This window comes from Lepisma saccharinum, chromosome 9 (assembly GCF_977018435.1).
Source record: "Lepisma saccharinum chromosome 9, izLepSacc3.1, whole genome shotgun sequence".
Lineage (NCBI taxonomy): Eukaryota > Metazoa > Arthropoda > Insecta > Zygentoma > Lepismatidae > Lepisma > Lepisma saccharinum.
Genome location: NC_139237.1, coordinates 36,959,873 through 36,978,936, shown reverse-complemented (window position 1 = coordinate 36,978,936; position 19,064 = coordinate 36,959,873). Strand labels below are relative to the sequence as shown.

General features: G+C 40.3%; 1 protein-coding gene and 7 non-coding genes across 9 annotated transcripts in view; 2 read left to right on the top strand and 6 right to left on the bottom strand.

Annotated features, from left to right (window-relative positions):
* Positions 1 to 2,151: 2,151 nt before the first annotated feature.
* On the bottom strand, positions 2,152 to 2,223 carry TRNAA-UGC (transfer RNA alanine (anticodon UGC)). Its single transcript has one exon. It is a non-coding gene; the product is annotated as a tRNA-Ala (tRNA).
* A 1,544-nt stretch (positions 2,224 to 3,767) lies between these two features.
* Positions 3,768 to 3,840, top strand: TRNAK-CUU (transfer RNA lysine (anticodon CUU)). Its single transcript has one exon. It is a non-coding gene; the product is annotated as a tRNA-Lys (tRNA).
* A 373-nt stretch (positions 3,841 to 4,213) lies between these two features.
* Positions 4,214 to 4,285, bottom strand: TRNAA-UGC (transfer RNA alanine (anticodon UGC)). Its single transcript has one exon. It is a non-coding gene; the product is annotated as a tRNA-Ala (tRNA).
* Positions 4,286 to 5,830: 1,545 nt separating this feature from the next.
* TRNAK-CUU (transfer RNA lysine (anticodon CUU)) lies at positions 5,831 to 5,903 on the top strand. Its single transcript has one exon. It is a non-coding gene; the product is annotated as a tRNA-Lys (tRNA).
* A 373-nt stretch (positions 5,904 to 6,276) lies between these two features.
* Positions 6,277 to 6,348, bottom strand: TRNAA-UGC (transfer RNA alanine (anticodon UGC)). Its single transcript has one exon. It is a non-coding gene; the product is annotated as a tRNA-Ala (tRNA).
* A 2,193-nt stretch (positions 6,349 to 8,541) lies between these two features.
* TRNAA-UGC (transfer RNA alanine (anticodon UGC)) lies at positions 8,542 to 8,613 on the bottom strand. Its single transcript has one exon. It is a non-coding gene; the product is annotated as a tRNA-Ala (tRNA).
* A 2,214-nt stretch (positions 8,614 to 10,827) lies between these two features.
* Positions 10,828 to 10,899, bottom strand: TRNAA-UGC (transfer RNA alanine (anticodon UGC)). Its single transcript has one exon. It is a non-coding gene; the product is annotated as a tRNA-Ala (tRNA).
* A 6,648-nt stretch (positions 10,900 to 17,547) lies between these two features.
* LOC145992614 (uncharacterized) overlaps positions 17,548 to 19,064 on the bottom strand; it is a 69,125-nt gene continuing 67,608 nt past the window's right edge. For both annotated transcript variants that reach the window (XM_083128973.1, XM_083128972.1), the window contains exon 9: positions 17,548 to 17,738. In XM_083128973.1, the coding sequence (XP_082985099.1) occupies positions 17,676 to 17,738 (63 nt within the window). In that variant the 3' untranslated portion in view covers positions 17,548 to 17,675. The remainder of the gene's footprint in view (positions 17,739 to 19,064) is intronic.

Sequence of the window (19,064 nt, the reverse complement as noted above, 5' to 3'; positions counted from 1 at the left end):
CAATACAAGTCACGAAAGCAGATTAACATCTCGTTGTCAAAGAAACCTTTATGCAACATTTCGTTGTCAAACAACTCCTTCTGCACCAATAACACAACTGATTTCAGACCGTGGATTTTCATTCGACACCAGCTGCTGTCTTGTACGTGAATGCTTCCATATTCACGCGTTATCTTTGAAAGTATAACCGTTACATCAACGGCATTTCACGTTTCTATTTTTTACAAAACCACCTTCCCCATTTCTTCCTACGTATGCCAACGTAGTGCACTTTTTGGTAGAGAGAAAATTGCTTACTTAAGCCATAAGGCTTGTTCTCCGGGACTCTCTCACTTCGAATCGGTGCGAATATTAGACGTCATTCCAAGTGTGACTTCAATCAGTCCATTCTTCAAACACATTCGCTCCCACAGATCACCCGGATCGTAAGGATGAGACAACAAAACAGTATGTTTTGAACTCTTCGGAAGTAAAAATCTCTCGGGCGCATACTAATGAGCACTGAGCTTCTCGTTGGAAATTCAGCCAAACAACATGATCAAATTAAACACAACAGAACAAAATATTATAATGAAGTGTCATTTTAAGCAATTTCTTTTGGTGATGATCAATCACGGTTAATACGTACCTACCGGAATCGCTTTACCCGACTCTTTAATTTCCTGCCCTTCTTTCCTATACTTGAAATGGGTAATAATTTCACCACACCCTTGACCTGATAGATCCGGTTGTCGAAGTAAAGTTGACAGGTTGTGATCTTCAAATCATACAATGATGTAAGAAACTCATGTGACTACCTTCAGGCTGCTATTGGGAAACTCTATTCCCATTGAAGAGAAAATGCTACTCGTGAAACGAAACATTCTATATGTGATTCTTTGAAAGGTTCTCTTTGTTTCGAATTGTACTCAGTAAGTATGGCGGGGCGTCAAGTTCTCTGTGATTGCCTATTCATCCATTTCTTCCAACCACACACTTCGCCGCGATTTAACAATTGTGGCAGGAAAAGCACGCTTCAAATCAAAATTACCATCATCTTCTTGCTTGTGAAGATGAATCCCCAATGACGAACTTGATATGCTAGAATTTGTGATTTCCAAACAAGGGTATGTATTGCTTAGAGCCATTTCTCCAAAACCGTCTTCACCTATGTTCCCCTGAAAGATGTTAATCTTGAGTAGTGTGTGTCAAATAAAGCAATGCTCCTGTTACTGACGCTTGCTTTGTTAACATCTTTTTATTTCAGTTCACGCAGGCCATGTAGAAGAAATAAGGCAGAATGACGTAAGCAGGCACACCCAGATTACAGAGGCAAAAAAAGTGCCTCTTTACCGAACTGTGTCCTTCCATCTTCTTGTAATTGCCCACTCCACGACATGCTGTTGGAAGATATACTGGACGGATTCGATTGTGTGAAGAATGGTATACGCTTTCAGATTTTGTTACAAATGGAATGCAATGATATTCGTGACACTTCGAAAGTCGCAACGGAGCCCGGCTAGCTCAGTGGGCGGCCCCTGTGGCGGAGTGGTTAGCACATCGCGCTACGAAGCCAGGGGTCCCGGGTTCGATTCCCGGCTCGGCCATGGATGTTTGTGATTGTCTGTCCTGAAAAGTCTTGAAATTGAAATATGAATGAAATGATATGAGTGAATGAAGTGTGATGGGGGAAGCTTCCGCATAGGGGCTTTCCTTTTAAAAAAAAAAAAAAAAAAAAAAGTCGGTAGAGCATGAGACTCTTAATCTCAGGGTCGTGGGTTCGAGCCCCACGCTGGGCGTTACTTTTCAGCTTCAACACTTCCCATGTACGACAATTTCGTGTAAATACGTGCACAAAAATACACATATTCAAAATAACAACCGCACTTAACAATATTCTATTCCAAAGCCGTTCGACTTTTTAAAATTCCACGGGACGGGACGATATTAACACTCATTGTTATCAAGTTTGCATGTCTAGGAAAGCCTTAGATATTTGAATCTACGACGAACTTTGTAACATTCAACATTTCAACGACTATGATGCAGCGTTGGTAACAATTTCTCAATGACCTCTTTCCAGTACAGTGGAAGAGTTTGTTCGGAATCACCTTGGGACGTGAACGAGCTTCTCGCAGCAACGACACTGCTAATAGGTCAAATGAAGAAAAATGGAGATGCCGGGGATCGAACCCGGGGCCTTTCACATGCAAAGCGAACGCTCTACCACTGAGCTACATCCTCGATTACTATCAAACTACACCTACAATATCACACTAAGCTTTTCATTTCCCGACAATACAAGTCACGAAAGCAGATTAACATTTCGTTGTCAAAGAAACCTTTATGCAACATTTCGTTGTCAAACAACTCCTTCTGCACCAATAACACAACTGATTTCAGACCGTGGATTTTCATTCGACACCAGCTGCTGTCTTGTACGTGAATGCTTCCATATTCACGCGTTATCTTTGAAAGTATAACCGTTACATCAACGGCATTTCACGTTTCTATTTTTTACAAATCAACTTCCCCATTTCTTCCTACGTATGCCAACGTAGTGCACTTTTTGGTAGAGAGAAAATTGCTTACTTAAGCCATAAGGCTTGTTCTCCGGGACTCTCTCACTTCCAATCGGTGCGAATATTAGACGTCATTCCAAGTGTGACTTCAATCAGTCCATTCTTCAAACACATTCGCTCCCACAGATCACCCGGATCGTAAGGATGAGACAACAAAACAGTATGTTTTGAACTCTTCGGAAGTAAAAATCTCTCGGGCGCATACTAATGAGCACTGAGCTTCTCGTTGGAAATTCAGCCAAACAACATGATCAAATTAAACACAACAGAACAAAATATTATAATGAAGTGTCATTTTAAGCAATTTCTTTTGGTGATGATCAATCGCGGTTAATACGTACCTACTGGAATCGCTTTACCCGACTCTTTAATTTCCTGCCCTTCTTTCCTATACTTGAAATGGGTAATAATTTCACCACACTCTTGACCTGATAGATCCGGTTGTCGAAGTAAAGTTGACAGGTTGTGATCTTCAAATCATACAATGATGTAAGAAACTCATGTGACTACCTTCAGGCTGCTATTGGGAAACTCTATTCCCATTGAAGAGAAAATGCTACTCGTGAAACGAAACATTCTATATGTGATTCTTTGAAAGGTTCTCTTTGTTTCGAATTGTACTCAGTAAGTATGGCGGGGCGTCAAGTTCTCTGTGATTGCCTATTCATCCATTTCTTCCAACCACACACTTCGCCGCGATTTAACAATTGTGGCAGGAAAAGCACGCTTCAAATCAAAATTACCATCATCTTCTTGCTTGTGAAGATGAATCCCCAATGACGAACTTGATATGCTAGAATTTGTGATTTCCAAACAAGGGTATGTATTGCTTAGAGCCATTTCCTCCAAAACCGTCTTCACCTATGTTCCCCTGAAAGATGTTAATCTTGAGTAGTGTGTGTCAAATAAAGCAATGCTCCTGTTACTGACGCTTGCTTTGTTAACATCTTTTTATTTCAGTTCACGCAGGCCATGTAGAAGAAATAAGGCAGAATGACGTAAGCAGGCACACCCAGATTACACAGGCAAAAAAAGTGCCTCTTTACCGAACTGTGTCCTTCCATCTTCTTGTAATTGCCCACTCCACGACATGCTGTTGGAAGATATACTGGACGGATTCGATTGTGTGAAGAATGGTATACGCTTTCAGATTTTGTTACAAATGGAATGCAATGATATTCGTGACACTTCGAAAGTCGCAACGGGGCCCGGCTAGCTCAGTCGGTAGAGCATGAGACTCTTAATCTCAGGGTCGTGGGTTCGAGCCCCACGCTGGGCGTTACTTTTCAGCTTCAACACTTCCCATGTACGACAATTTCGTGTAAATACGTGCACAAAAATACACATATTCAAAATAACAACCGCACTTAACAATATTCTATTCCAAAGCCGTTCGACTTTTTAAAATTCCACGGGACGGGACGATATTAACACTCATTGTTATCAAGTTTGCATGTCTAGGAAAGCCTTAGATATTTGAATCTACGACGAACTTTGTAACATTCAACATTTCAACGACTATGATGCAGCGTTGGTAACAATTTCTCAATGACCTCTTTCCAGTACAGTGGAAGAGTTTGTTCGGAATCACCTTGGGACGTGAACGAGCTTCTCGCAGCAACGACACTGCTAATAGGTCAAATGAAGAAAAATGGAGATGCCGGGGATCGAACCCGGGGCCTTTCACATGCAAAGCGAACGCTCTACCACTGAGCTACATCCCCGATTACTATCAAACTACACCTACAATATCACACTAAGCTTTTCATTTCCCGACAATACAAGTCACGAAAGCAGATTAACATTTCGTTGTCAAAGAAACCTTTATGCAACATTTCGTTGTCAAACAACTCCTTCTGCACCAATAACACAACTGATTTCAGACCGTGGATTTTCATTCGACACCAGCTGCTGTCTTGTACGTGAATGCTTCCATATTCACGCGTTATCTTTGAAAGTATAACCGTTACATCAACGGCATTTCACGTTTCTATTTTTTACAAAACCAACTTCCCCATTTCTTCCTACGTATGCCAACGTAGTGCACTTTTTGGTAGAGAGAAAATTGCTTACTTAAGCCATAAGGCTTGTTCTCCGGGACTCTCTCACTTCCAATCGGTGCGAATATTAGACGTCATTCCAAGTGTGACTTCAATCAGTCCATTCTTCAAACACATTCGCTCCCACAGATCACCCGGATCGTAAGGATGAGACAACAAAACAGTATGTTTTGAACTCTTCGGAAGTAAAAATCTCTCGGGCGCATACTAATGAGCACTGAGCTTCTCGTTGGAAATTCAGCCAAACAACATGATCAAATTAAACACAACAGAACAAAATATTATAATGAAGTGTCATTTTAAGCAATTTCTTTTGGTGATGATCAATCGCGGTTAATACGTACCTACTGGAATCGCTTTACCCGACTCTTTAATTTCCTGCCCTTCTTTCCTATACTTGAAATGGGTAATAATTTCACCACACTCTTGACCTGATAGATCCGGTTGTCGAAGTAAAGTTGACAGGTTGTGATCTTCAAATCATACAATGATGTAAGAAACTCATGTGACTACCTTCAGGCTGCTATTGGGAAACTCTATTCCCATTGAAGAGAAAATGCTACTCGTGAAACGAAACATTCTATATGTGATTCTTTGAAAGGTTCTCTTTGTTTCGAATTGTACTCAGTAAGTATGGCGGGGCGTCAAGTTCTCTGTGATTGCCTATTCATCCATTTCTTCCAACCACACACTTCGCCGCGATTTAACAATTGTGGCAGGAAAAGCACGCTTCAAATCAAAATTACCATCATCTTCTTGCTTGTGAAGATGAATCCCCAATGACGAACTTGATATGCTAGAATTTGTGATTTCCAAACAAGGGTATGTATTGCTTAGAGCCATTTCCTCCAAAACCGTCTTCACCTATGTTCCCCTGAAAGATGTTAATCTTGAGTAGTGTGTGTCAAATAAAGCAATGCTCCTGTTACTGACGCTTGCTTTGTTAACATCTTTTTATTTCAGTTCACGCAGGCCATGTAGAAGAAATAAGGCAGAATGACGTAAGCAGGCACACCCAGATTACACAGGCAAAAAAAGTGCCTCTTTACCGAACTGTGTCCTTCCATCTTCTTGTAATTGCCCACTCCACGACATGCTGTTGGAAGATATACTGGACGGATTCGATTGTGTGAAGAATGGTATACGCTTTCAGATTCTGTTACAAATGGAATGCAATGATATTCGTGACACTTCCAAAGTCGCAACGGAGCCCGGCTAGCTCAGTCGGTAGAGCATGAGACTCTTAATCTCAGGGTCGTGGGTTCGAGCCCCACGCTGGGCGTTACTTTTCAGCTTCAACACTTCCCATGTACGACAATTTCGTGTAAATACGTGCACAAAAATACACATATTCAAAATAACAACCGCACTTAACAATCTTCTATTCCAAAGCCGTTCGACTTTTTAAAATTCCACGGGACGGGACGATATTAACACTCATTGTTATCAAGTGTGCATGTCTAGGAAAGCCTTAGATATTTGAATCTACGACGAACTTTGTAACATTCAACATTTCAACGACTATGATGCAGCGTTGGTAACAATTTCTCAATGACCTCTTTCCAGTACAGTGGAAGAGTTTGTTCGGAATCACCTTGGGACGTGAACGAGCTTCTCGCAGCAACGACACTGCTAATAGGTCAAATGAAGAAAAATGGAGATGCCGGGGATCGAACCCGGGGCCTTTCACATGCAAAGCGAACGCTCTACCACTGAGCTACATCCCCGATTACTATCAAACTACACCTACAATATCACACTAAGCTTTTCATTTCCCGACAATACAAGTCACGAAAGCAGATTAACATCTCGTTGTCAAAGAAACCTTTATGCAACATTTCGTTGTCAAACAACTCCTTCTGCACCAATAACACAACTGATTTCAGACCGTGGATTTTCATTCGACACCAGCTGCTGTCTTGTACGTGAATGCTTCCATATTCACGCGTTATCTTTGAAAGTATAACCGTTACATCAACGGCATTTCACGTTTCTATTTTTTACAAAACCACCTTCCCCATTTCTTCCTACGTATGCCAACGTAGTGCACTTTTTGGTAGAGAGAAAATTGCTTACTTAAGCCATAAGGCTTGTTCTCCGGGACTCTCTCACTTCGAATCGGTGCGAATATTAGACGTCATTCCAAGTGTGACTTCAATCAGTCCATTCTTCAAACACATTCGCTCCCACAGATCACCCGGATCGTAAGGATGAGACAACAAAACAGTATGTTTTGAACTCTTCGGAAGTAAAAATCTCTCGGGCGCATACTAATGAGCACTGAGCTTCTCGTTGGAAATTCAGCCAAACAACATGATCAAATTAAACACAACAGAACAAAATATTATAATGAAGTGTCATTTTAAGCAATTTCTTTTGGTGATGATCAATCACGGTTAATACGTACCTACCGGAATCGCTTTACCCGACTCTTTAATTTCCTGCCCTTCTTTCCTATACTTGAAATGGGTAATAATTTCACCACACCCTTGACCTGATAGATCCGGTTGTCGAAGTAAAGTTGACAGGTTGTGATCTTCAAATCATACAATGATGTAAGAAACTCATGTGACTACCTTCAGGCTGCTATTGGGAAACTCTATTCCCATTGAAGAGAAAATGCTACTCGTGAAACGAAACATTCTATATGTGATTCTTTGAAAGGTTCTCTTTGTTTCGAATTGTACTCAGTAAGTATGGCGGGGCGTCAAGTTCTCTGTGATTGCCTATTCATCCATTTCTTCCAACCACACACTTCGCCGCGATTTAACAATTGTGGCAGGAAAAGCACGCTTCAAATCAAAATTACCATCATCTTCTTGCTTGTGAAGATGAATCCCCAATGACGAACTTGATATGCTAGAATTTGTGATTTCCAAACAAGGGTATGTATTGCTTAGAGCCATTTCTCCAAAACCGTCTTCACCTATGTTCCCCTGAAAGATGTTAATCTTGAGTAGTGTGTGTCAAATAAAGCAATGCTCCTGTTACTGACGCTTGCTTTGTTAACATCTTTTTATTTCAGTTCACGCAGGCCATGTAGAAGAAATAAGGCAGAATGACGTAAGCAGGCACACCCAGATTACAGAGGCAAAAAAAGTGCCTCTTTACCGAACTGTGTCCTTCCATCTTCTTGTAATTGCCCACTCCACGACATGCTGTTGGAAGATATACTGGACGGATTCGATTGTGTGAAGAATGGTATACGCTTTCAGATTTTGTTACAAATGGAATGCAATGATATTCGTGACACTTCGAAAGTCGCAACGGAGCCCGGCTAGCTCAGTGGGCGGCCCCTGTGGCGGAGTGGTTAGCACATCGCGCTACGAAGCCAGGGGTCCCGGGTTCGATTCCCGGCTCGGCCATGGATGTTTGTGATTGTCTGTCCTGAAAAGTCTTGAAATTGAAATATGAATGAAATGATATGAGTGAATGAAGTGTGATGGGGGAAGCTTCCGCATAGGGGCTTTCCTTTTAAAAAAAAAAAAGTCGGTAGAGCATGAGACTCTTAATCTCAGGGTCGTGGGTTCGAGCCACACGCTGGGCGTTACTTTTCAGCTTCAACACTTCCCATGTACGACAATTTCGTGTAAATACGTGCACAAAAATACACATATTCAAAATAACAACCGCACTTAACAATATTCTATTCCAAAGCCGTTCGACTTTTTAAAATTCCACGGGACGGGACGATATTAACACTCATTGTTATCAAGTTTGCATGTCTAGGAAAGCCTTAGATATTTGAATCTACGACGAACTTTGTAACATTCAACATTTCAACGACTATGATGCAGCGTTGGTAACAATTTCTCAATGACCTCTTTCCAGTACAGTGGAAGAGTTTGTTCGGAATCACCTTGGGACGTGAACGAGCTTCTCGCAGCAACGACACTGCTAATAGGTCAAATGAAGAAAAATGGAGATGCCGGGGATCGAACCCGGGGCCTTTCACATGCAAAGCGAACGCTCTACCACTGAGCTACATCCTCGATTACTATCAAACTACACCTACAATATCACACTAAGCTTTTCATTTCCCGACAATACAAGTCACGAAAGCAGATTAACATTTCGTTGTCAAAGAAACCTTTATGCAACATTTCGTTGTCAAACAACTCCTTCTGCACCAATAACACAACTGATTTCAGACCGTGGATTTTCATTCGACACCAGCTGCTGTCTTGTACGTGAATGCTTCCATATTCACGCGTTATCTTTGAAAGTATAACCGTTACATCAACGGCATTTCACGTTTCTATTTTTTACAAAACCAACTTCCCCATTTCTTCCTACGTATGCCAACGTAGTGCACTTTTTGGTAGAGAGAAAATTGCTTACTTAAGCCATAAGGCTTGTTCTCCGGGACTCTCTCACTTCCAATCGGTGCGAATATTAGACGTCATTCCAAGTGTGACTTCAATCAGTCCATTCTTCAAACACATTCGCTCCCACAGATCACCCGGATCGTAAGGATGAGACAACAAAACAGTATGTTTTGAACTCTTCGGAAGTAAAAATCTCTCGGGCGCATACTAATGAGCACTGAGCTTCTCGTTGGAAATTCAGCCAAACAACATGATCAAATTAAACACAACAGAACAAAATATTATAATGAAGTGTCATTTTAAGCAATTTCTTTTGGTGATGATCAATCGCGGTTAATACGTACCTACTGGAATCGCTTTACCCGACTCTTTAATTTCCTGCCCTTCTTTCCTATACTTGAAATGGGTAATAATTTCACCACACTCTTGACCTGATAGATCCGGTTGTCGAAGTAAAGTTGACAGGTTGTGATCTTCAAATCATACAATGATGTAAGAAACTCATGTGACTACCTTCAGGCTGCTATTGGGAAACTCTATTCCCATTGAAGAGAAAATGCTACTCGTGAAACGAAACATTCTATATGTGATTCTTTGAAAGGTTCTCTTTGTTTCGAATTGTACTCAGTAAGTATGGCGGGGCGTCAAGTTCTCTGTGATTGCCTATTCATCCATTTCTTCCAACCACACACTTCGCCGCGATTTAACAATTGTGGCAGGAAAAGCACGCTTCAAATCAAAATTACCATCATCTTCTTGCTTGTGAAGATGAATCCCCAATGACGAACTTGATATGCTAGAATTTGTGATTTCCAAACAAGGGTATGTATTGCTTAGAGCCATTTCCTCCAAAACCGTCTTCACCTATGTTCCCCTGAAAGATGTTAATCTTGAGTAGTGTGTGTCAAATAAAGCAATGCTCCTGTTACTGACGCTTGCTTTGTTAACATCTTTTTATTTCAGTTCACGCAGGCCATGTAGAAGAAATAAGGCAGAATGACGTAAGCAGGCACACCCAGATTACAGAGGCAAAAAAAGTGCCTCTTTACCGAACTGTGTCCTTCCATCTTCTTGTAATTGCCCACTCCACGACATGCTGTTGGAAGATATACTGGACGGATTCGATTGTGTGAAGAATGGTATACGCTTACAGATTTTGTTACAAATGGAATGCAATGATATTCGTGACACTTCGAAAGTCGCAACGGAGCCCGGCTAGCTCAGTCGGTGGGCGGCCCCTGTGGCGGAGTGGTTAGCACATCGCGCTACGACGCCAGGGGTCCCAGGTTCGATTCCCGGCTCGGCCATGGATGTTTGTGATTGTCTGTCCTGAAAAGTCTTGAAATTGAAATATGAATGAAATGATATGAGTGAATGAAGTGTGATGGGGGAAGCTTCCGCATAGGGGCTTTCCTTTTAAAAAAAAAAAAAAAAAAAAAAAAAAAAGTCGGTAGAGCATGAGACTCTTAATCTCAGGGTCGTGGGTTCGAGCCCCACGCTGGGCGTTACTTTTCAGCTTCAACACTTCCCATGTACGACAATTTCGTGTAAACACGTGCACAAAAATACACATATTCAAAATAACAACCGCACTTAACAATATTCTATTCCAAAGCCGTTCGACTTTTTAAAATTCCACGGGACGGGACGATATTAACACTCATTGTTATCAAGTTTGCATGTCTAGGAAAGCCTTAGATATTTGAATCTACGACGAACTTTGTAACATTCAACATTTCAACGACTATGATGCAGCGTTGGTAACAATTTCTCAATGACCTCTTTCCAGTACAGTGGAAGAATTTGTTCGGAATCACCTTGGGACGTGAACGAGCTTCTCGCAGCAACGACACTGCTAATAGGTCAAATGAAGAAAAATGGAGATGCCGGGGATCGAACCCGGGGCCTTTCACATGCAAAGCGAACGCTCTACCACTGAGCTACATCCCCGATTACTATCAAACTACACCTACAATATCACACTAAGCTTTTCATTTCCCGACAATACAAGTCACGAAAGCAGATTAACATTTCGTTGTCAAAGAAACCTTTATGCAACATTTCGTTGTCAAACAACTCCTTCTGCACCAATAACACAACTGATTTCAGACCGTGGATTTTCATTCGACACCAGCTGCTGTCTTGTACGTGAATGCTTCCATATTCACGCGTTATCTTTGAAAGTATAACCGTTACATCAACGGCATTTCACGTTTCTATTTTTTACAAAACCACCTTCCCCATTTCTTCCTACGTATGCCAACGTAGTGCACTTTTTGGTAGAGAGAAAATTGCTTACTTAAGCCATAAGGCTTGTTCTCCGGGACTCTCTCACTTCGAAAATTAGACGTCATTCCAAGTTTGACTTCAATCAGTCCATTCTTCAAACATATTCGCTCCCACAGATCATCTGGATCGTAAGGATGAGACAAACAAAACAGTATGTTTTGAACTCTTCTGAAATAAAAATCTCTCGGGCGCATACTAATAAGCACTGATCTTCTCGTTGGAAATTCAGCCAACCAACATGATCAAATTAAACACAACAGAACAAAATATTATAATGAAGTGTCATTTTAAGAAATTTCTTTTGGTGATGATCAATCGCGGTTAATACGTACCTACTGGAATCGCTTTACCCGACTCTTTAATTTCCTGCCCTTCTTTACCTATGCTTGAAATGGGTAATAATATCACCACACTCTTGACCAGATAGATCCGGTTGTGGAAGTAAAGTTGACAGGTTGTGATCTTCAAATCATACAATGATGTAAGAAACTCATGTGACTGCCTTCAGGCTGCTATTGGGAAACTCTATTCCCATTGAAGAGAAAATGCTACTCGTGAAACGAAACATTCTATATGTGATTCTTTGAAAGGTTCTCTTTGTTTCGAATTGTGCTCAGTAAGTATGGAGCGGCGTCAAGTGCTCGACTTTCTACATCACCACAAGCATTCTATTGCTAGGGTTCTCTGATTGCCTATTCACCCATTTCTTCCAACCACTCACTTCGCCGCGATTTAAAAATTGTGGCAGGAAAAGCACGCTTCAAATCAAAATTACCATCATCTTCTTGCTTGTGAAGATGAATCCCCAATGACGAACTTGATATGCTAGAATTTGTGATTTCCAAACAAGGGTATGTATTGCTTAGAGCCATTTCCTCCAAAACCGTTTTCACCTATGTTCCCCTGAAAAATGTTAATCTTGAGTAGCGTGTGTCAAATAAAGCAATGCTCCTGTTACTGACGCTTGCTTTGATAACATCTTTTTATTTCAGTTCACGCAGGCCATGTAGAAGAAATAAGGCAGAATGACGTAAGCAGGCACACCCAGATTACAGAGGCAAAAATATGCCTCTTTGCCGAACTGTGTCCTTCCATCTTCTTGTAATTGCCCACTCCACGACATGCTGTTGGAAGATATACTGGACGGATTCGATTGTGTGAAGAATGGTATACGCTTTCAGATTCTGTTTTAAATGCAATGCAATGGAATTCGTGTCATTTCAAGTCGAAAAGGAGCACGGCTAGCTGTGTGCCTTCCCGATGGCACAGTGGTAGCGTAGTCACCTTGTAATCAAGAGGTCCCAGGTTCGATACCTGTTGGAGGCACATGGTGGTTCTGATCCCAATTTAAAGTGTAGGTCGAGTCCCAATTAGCCTTACTGTGCATAAACTGGACTTAAAATACCAAATAAATCAAATCAAATCGAGAAGACATCCAAGACAAGTAATTTAAAAAAGTCGTGGCAGAGTAGTTAGCACATCGCAGTTACTAAAGGGTTCGTGGTTTGTTGGCATACACCTGTTATTTCACAAACCCTCATAAGAAGAAATCACAGGGTGTAAGATCATACTCCACCTGCCAAAGCCCACTCCACACATTCATTCTCAGTGGATGGATGTATTTCACGCTCCTGGATTACAGATGCCAAAATTGGTAAGAACAGGTCTGCCAACCTCGAAACAAAACAATAGCACTTGATTCAAATTTGGCGTCGTATACGGAACACCCTTTACAATCAATTATAATTCCTCGTCGATGCCACTTAGGATGTGCTTTTCATGTAGTTTCTCCAATACTAAATTACTTCTTACAGGAGGCATTAGGGTGGACAGATATATTGGAGTAAATCTTAACCCTCTAATTGTGGCCCACCCTGCGAGGTAAAATATGAGTCGATTGTTTTAAAAAAATATATAAAAATAAAAGCAGCCATGACAACCCATATACCCAGTGACATAGCAACATATCGCGAGGCCTGGGCGTGATTCGAATGAGAGGCCACCATCCATTTTTAAATTAGAAATCTCAGTGTGAATTCATACAAAATCTTCAGGCATACTTCAGCAAATTATCACATTTAAATAATAATAAATTACAGAAGAAAATCATATTTAATAATTTCACTCGCCCTAAAAATGTCTTTCTTTGTGCTTTATTGTTAACATATTAAAATCGGGAGTGCAAAGTCGAGAGAAAGAAGAAAAGACAAGACAAATTACTTTCTATTTGACAACAGAATGAATGAGTAAAAATATCCACACAAGTTATCATGAATTTTTGCGATCGATTGATTGATTTGGTGTTTTAAGTCTACTTTATGCACAGTAAGGCTAATCAGGACTAGACCTACAGCTTAAAGTGGGATCCGAACCACTAAGTGCCTCCACCGGGTATCGAACCAGAGACCCCTTGATTACAAGGTGACAACGCTACCACTGCACCATCGGGGAGGCCCACGAGTTTTTGCGAAAATGTTGCACATGAAAAAAATAACAATAATTTTTACTTTTTCCAGGTTCCCTTACACTTAGAGCCCGCTCGCCTGTGTGTTACGCCCCTGATCTGACGTATTATAACGTTTAACTAGAATTCAAAGCCAGGTAAAAACAGACTGCTTTAATTTTATTGCCTACAAAAATTGGCCTCAACCAACTTCCCCACCCCCTCACTTCTATTTAAGACATTTTTGTATGAACCCCAAGAGACACGAGGCCCTGGGAGGTCACCTACTTCATCCACCCCTTGATATGCCACTGCACATACCTCCTTTACAAATTCTTGGGCACCCCGCTGCAAAACAACGAAGGATGACATCATACTGCTGAGAAAACCTTCGTGTTCACAGTGTGAATTGTGGGATCGGACAGAGATCACGAAGCTTGCCAAACATAGAACTGCGGATGCTCAGCTCTCCTTAGGTAGACTGTTGAATTATACATGACAGGAGCCATTCTATCTGTGACCTAATTTTAAAGGTCCTCGTTTATAATATGTTGAGAGTTAACAAGAAAACATTATGTTTCGTAGTTTTCAGGAACACTAATTTAATTGTATTATACTTTTTATGAATAGCAGATAGAATAGTGCAATATGGTTTCAGCACATCGGTAGGAGCATTTAAGGTCCAGGAATTTTAAATATATTCAATTCTGGTCCAAGGGAGAAAATCAGCAAGCGCAAATGGGTTCTGAACTGTAAAGAACCTTTTTATTTGTAAAGTATTTCAATTCGGTCCAGGAACCTTTTTCCCCAGATCAATTTAAATACAATCCAGGAATATTTTTTCCAGGTCAATTTAAATACAATATGCAACTTGTTTCATTTCAATACGGAACCTAATAGAATGTAAGGGTTCATGGACCTTTAACAATCCCTGGGTTGTTAAATGTCCAGGAATTGTAAATAAATTCAATTCCTGTCCAGGAGAAAAAATCAGCAAGTGTAAATGGGTGCTACCTCCATTTGTGCAAAGGTACATAAATCTTAATTTTAAACCTCAGCTAGAATATCTACAGGGTAGGGTTCTTCGTAGACAACGAAACCAGACAGGGTGCCTTCCAATGGAGACGTTTAAACGTATATATTATTCGAACACAGGATATATGGAATCAGAATATTTACATGATAAGCTACATTCTTCTGTAATTTTCATTTCAATATGCTTTTTATTATTTCTTTTCTCGATTTGAATATTCTTCTCTCTGGACTTCTTTCATAAGGTACGATCTGGATCTGGACTTCCTTCTTAATGGACTTTCTGGACTTCCTTCTTAATGGATGGTCTGGGTCTGGACTTCCTTCTCAATGGACAGTCTGGATCTGAACTTCCTTCTCAATGGACAGTCTGGATCTGAACTTCCTTCTCAATGAACAGTCTGGATCTGAACTTCCTTCTCAATGGACAGTCTGGATCTGAACTTCCTTCTCAATGGACAGTCTGGATCTGAACTTCCTTCTCAATGGACAGTCTGGATCTGAACTTCCTTCTCAATGGACAGTCTGGATCTGAACTTCCTTCTCAATGGACAGTCTGGATCTGAACTTCCTTCTCAATGGACAGTCTGGATCTGAACTTCCTTCTCAATAAGGAGAATCTGGATCTGGACTTCTTTCTTAATGGATGTTCTGGATCTGGACTTCCTTCTTAATGGATGAGTTGGATCTGGACTTCCTTCTTAATGGAATATCTGGATCTGAACTTCCTTCTATTTCCACTTTTCTATGATTTGGGAATTCCTTTATCCTTCTTCCAGCTTTTTCCTTTAGGCTTTGGGAACTATACTCATTTCCTCCCTTGAGGCTGCGATTGAAACGTGCCAACATGAAATATGTCCAACATAGTGCGTACTTGGTGACAAATGACTTACACGTGCATCCAAGTAGGTGCCACGGCTGAAACGCGCAACCAGAAGTGCTGTGGGGCTTCGACTGGAACGCACCGCCACTGGTGTAAACAAAATTTCCGCTATTGGAAAGGTAAATCAAATTAGACAGATTCAAGATCTGTTCAAAGACAAAAATTTGTATCATTGCTTTTACTTCTTAAATTTTCGTATTAACTTACATATGATCTCTGATTTGATATATCGAATATATACATGAATTTATTTCTTTTATATTTATTCTTTATCTTCTTATAGTACATTCTATTGTTATTCATCTTTCCAATGTGCTTTCTTCTTATTTATAAAGTTATTCACATATATCATCTTAATTCTTAAGGCGAGGAGATACAATTACACACCAATTGTGCATTTATTTCAGTATCGCCCGAATGGGCACTGCTACTAAAAAAAACCTTGGGTGTATTCAAGAGTATGAATTTCTCTCCATGTTGCAAGTGCAAACATTTTGTTATGTTGATTATTAAGCTGGACACGATGTTTGAAAAATATGATGAATAAGAGTTGTTGGAATCCCATGTATTCCTTATGGGGAATCAACTTCAACATCAAGTTACGGCTAATCAAATGGAAGTTTCGACTTTTCCGCTGGTGAAATTCATCTTCAAACTGCCCTCTTCCCGTTGACATCTCTTTCTATTCCACCGGAAGATTTATATCCACAAGAGAATGAATCAAATCATACTCCCATATGATCAATGCTTTTTTCCTTGCCTCCTGGCAGTGTTGCCAAACCTGATGGGCATAAAATAACTAAATTTCACCTTAAATGGAGTTAAAACTTGACTCTCATGGAGCTAGATTTACGATGGCTGGATGAAGTGCCTTCTAGGGTAATGTTAGTTGTCAAAGGGGTGGGGCACTGCTATTATCGTTAACTCTAGTTTTCAACATCTAGATCCGGCGGCATCGCCCATCTCAATAATCCACTGATGGTGGTATGAAATCGAAAGTGAAGAATTCCCTGACGACAATATTATGTCAATTTCACGTCTAACATTGCGCTAAAAGAAGTAGCTGGGGAGATAAGAGAGAGTGGGGCGACACAGCCAATATAACAATATCACGTCACATGCAAAATGTATAATTATGACGAAAGGTGGTCTTTGTGGGTCGGAACCAGAGATGGCATCATAGTTGGGCACGGGGGGTGGGCGTCCCAGTTCACAGCTGAACAAGTGCACGAAAGATTGATTGATTTAGTTCATTTTACTTCGCGTTTTGTGCCTCTTGGCTAATTTGTGAAGATGGGGATGAGTGATGAAATTGATGAATGGACATTCGCAAACAACCAAGCCCGAGCGGGATTCGAACCCGGGACCCTTGGCGTCGCAGCGTGATGTGCTAACTACTCGCCACAGGGTCTGGCTAGAATGCACGAAAGAGCCAGATCTGGCTCCAAGAGAGCTAAGTTGGCACACTGCCATGGACGGAAGGGCTTGGGAAGACTCCCGTGGAAATTGTATCGCATGCCCTTAATCTTGCACTCCTAGTGCTGCCATCTCTATTCCTCCTTGGCAAACCGTTTACATGAGTTGGTCCCATTGGGTACGTAACATGGGTTCTAGACTGTAAAGAACCTTTTAATGCTTAATGTATTTTCATTCATTCCCAATAGAACCTTTAACAACCCTGGTTGTTAGTTTACAATTTTCTTTTAAATTGGTTGTTGCAGTTAGTTTTCTTTGGTCTGTATTTACAGTCTGGTTTCTGCAAAAGATTTCACAGGCTTATTAGTAACACACTGGTTATCTTTGTTACACCTGTGAAAAAACTGAACTTAAATCGTAGCTCTTTTCATTTTATGTTGATTGTGCACACTGCTGTAATCAATGAATGAATTCTATTACAAGCACTGCTTCAAAACTCATTAAGATGAATGTGAGAAGAAAACAACAGTTTTACTTTCAAAATATGAACTTTAATCTAAGACAATAATAAGGCAACTGTGAAACTTTTTTGACAGGTTATCATAATCAGTCTATGAACAATCATTATGATTGATAAAGTACAAAATCTTAAACTGAAATCAACTACTTTTCTCTCTCTCTCATCTCCTTCAAAGACTTCCGAGCTTCCTTGTTGGCATTCCTAACCTGAAAGTATAAAAATATCGTTAAGTATGTATGAATATTCACATTTGTTTTCTTGCTTTTTAAATTTAAAATGGGTATCAGCATTTGAGGTTATTTACACTCTCTTTACGAGATACGGAAAATCTCCTTACTTAAAAATTTTCTTGGTAAGGGACAAATATTAAACTCTGATTTTAATTATTGTAAAGCCTAGGCATAGTCTTGAAAGCTTTAAAATATCCTTAAGGAAATAAAACTATGGGCTGAAAAGCATACACAAGAAAATATTCAATGCATTTAAATGTACAGATGGATACATTCTGACATATTAATCATGAAAGGTGTTTCAATAAAACAGTAATTTTTGTCTGGTGTGGGAAATTTTCCCTCACAGCTTTGACAACACTTATCGATTTCATTAATTTAACAAAAGTATACACCATTTGCTGAAACTTGGATTGCAACATGCAGTTGCTGTTCCAGTATTTTACCAAAATAGTGATTCATTGGTGACTCTTAAGTCATGTGATTACTGACTGTTAGGCACTTGAAAAGCAAGGTATTTCCAAGTCAGCTGTACCCTACCCTGTAACACTACTGTGGTAAAGTAGGGCTGTCCAGTGTTTTGGACGATGACCCAGTGTTCCAAAAAGGTAAGAATAAATAAGGACCATCACCACAAACGGACAAAAGTGGGGTATGTGGTCAACTGGTTTTGAGGTGTATTCTGTATCAAAATTAGAATTAGCATGCACTTAACCGAGAGACCGCTCAAGTTGCACGGGGTTCCCAATACCACTCCCCACTTGTATGTTAGTCAATTCTAAAGGCAACTCTTTTGAGTGGGGACCTGAAGCTATACGATACGTTAAACTTCTGGCTCCTTTTTACTAAGGCTAAGGTTATTCATCTCCCAAACCAGAAACAATAATACTATGCAGTGGATCAAATTGTAACAATGGCATTAATGGCAAGAAAGTATGTGCATTTGAATACCGTAAGTGAAAACCATTGTGCAAATCCTCGGGTAACATCAAAACCTCTCCCCTTCATTACACAACATGAAATATACAAGGCATATATGTACCACACAACTCCAACACTCTGTACAAACAATTTAGGTTCTCTCAACTATCACATATTCTGTTTGAGTAATTGAACTTCTCCCCTGAACTTGCACGAAATGTACATTTATAGCACAAATCTTGAACCAAAAGGGGAGCCTGCCCCTGAATCATTAAGCATTAAGACGATTCTGTATTTCAATTATTCACACATTATTTGACTGGAAGGATCTTCATAGTTTTAAAGAATTATCCAATTTAAATACCGACACTTCTTGTTTGA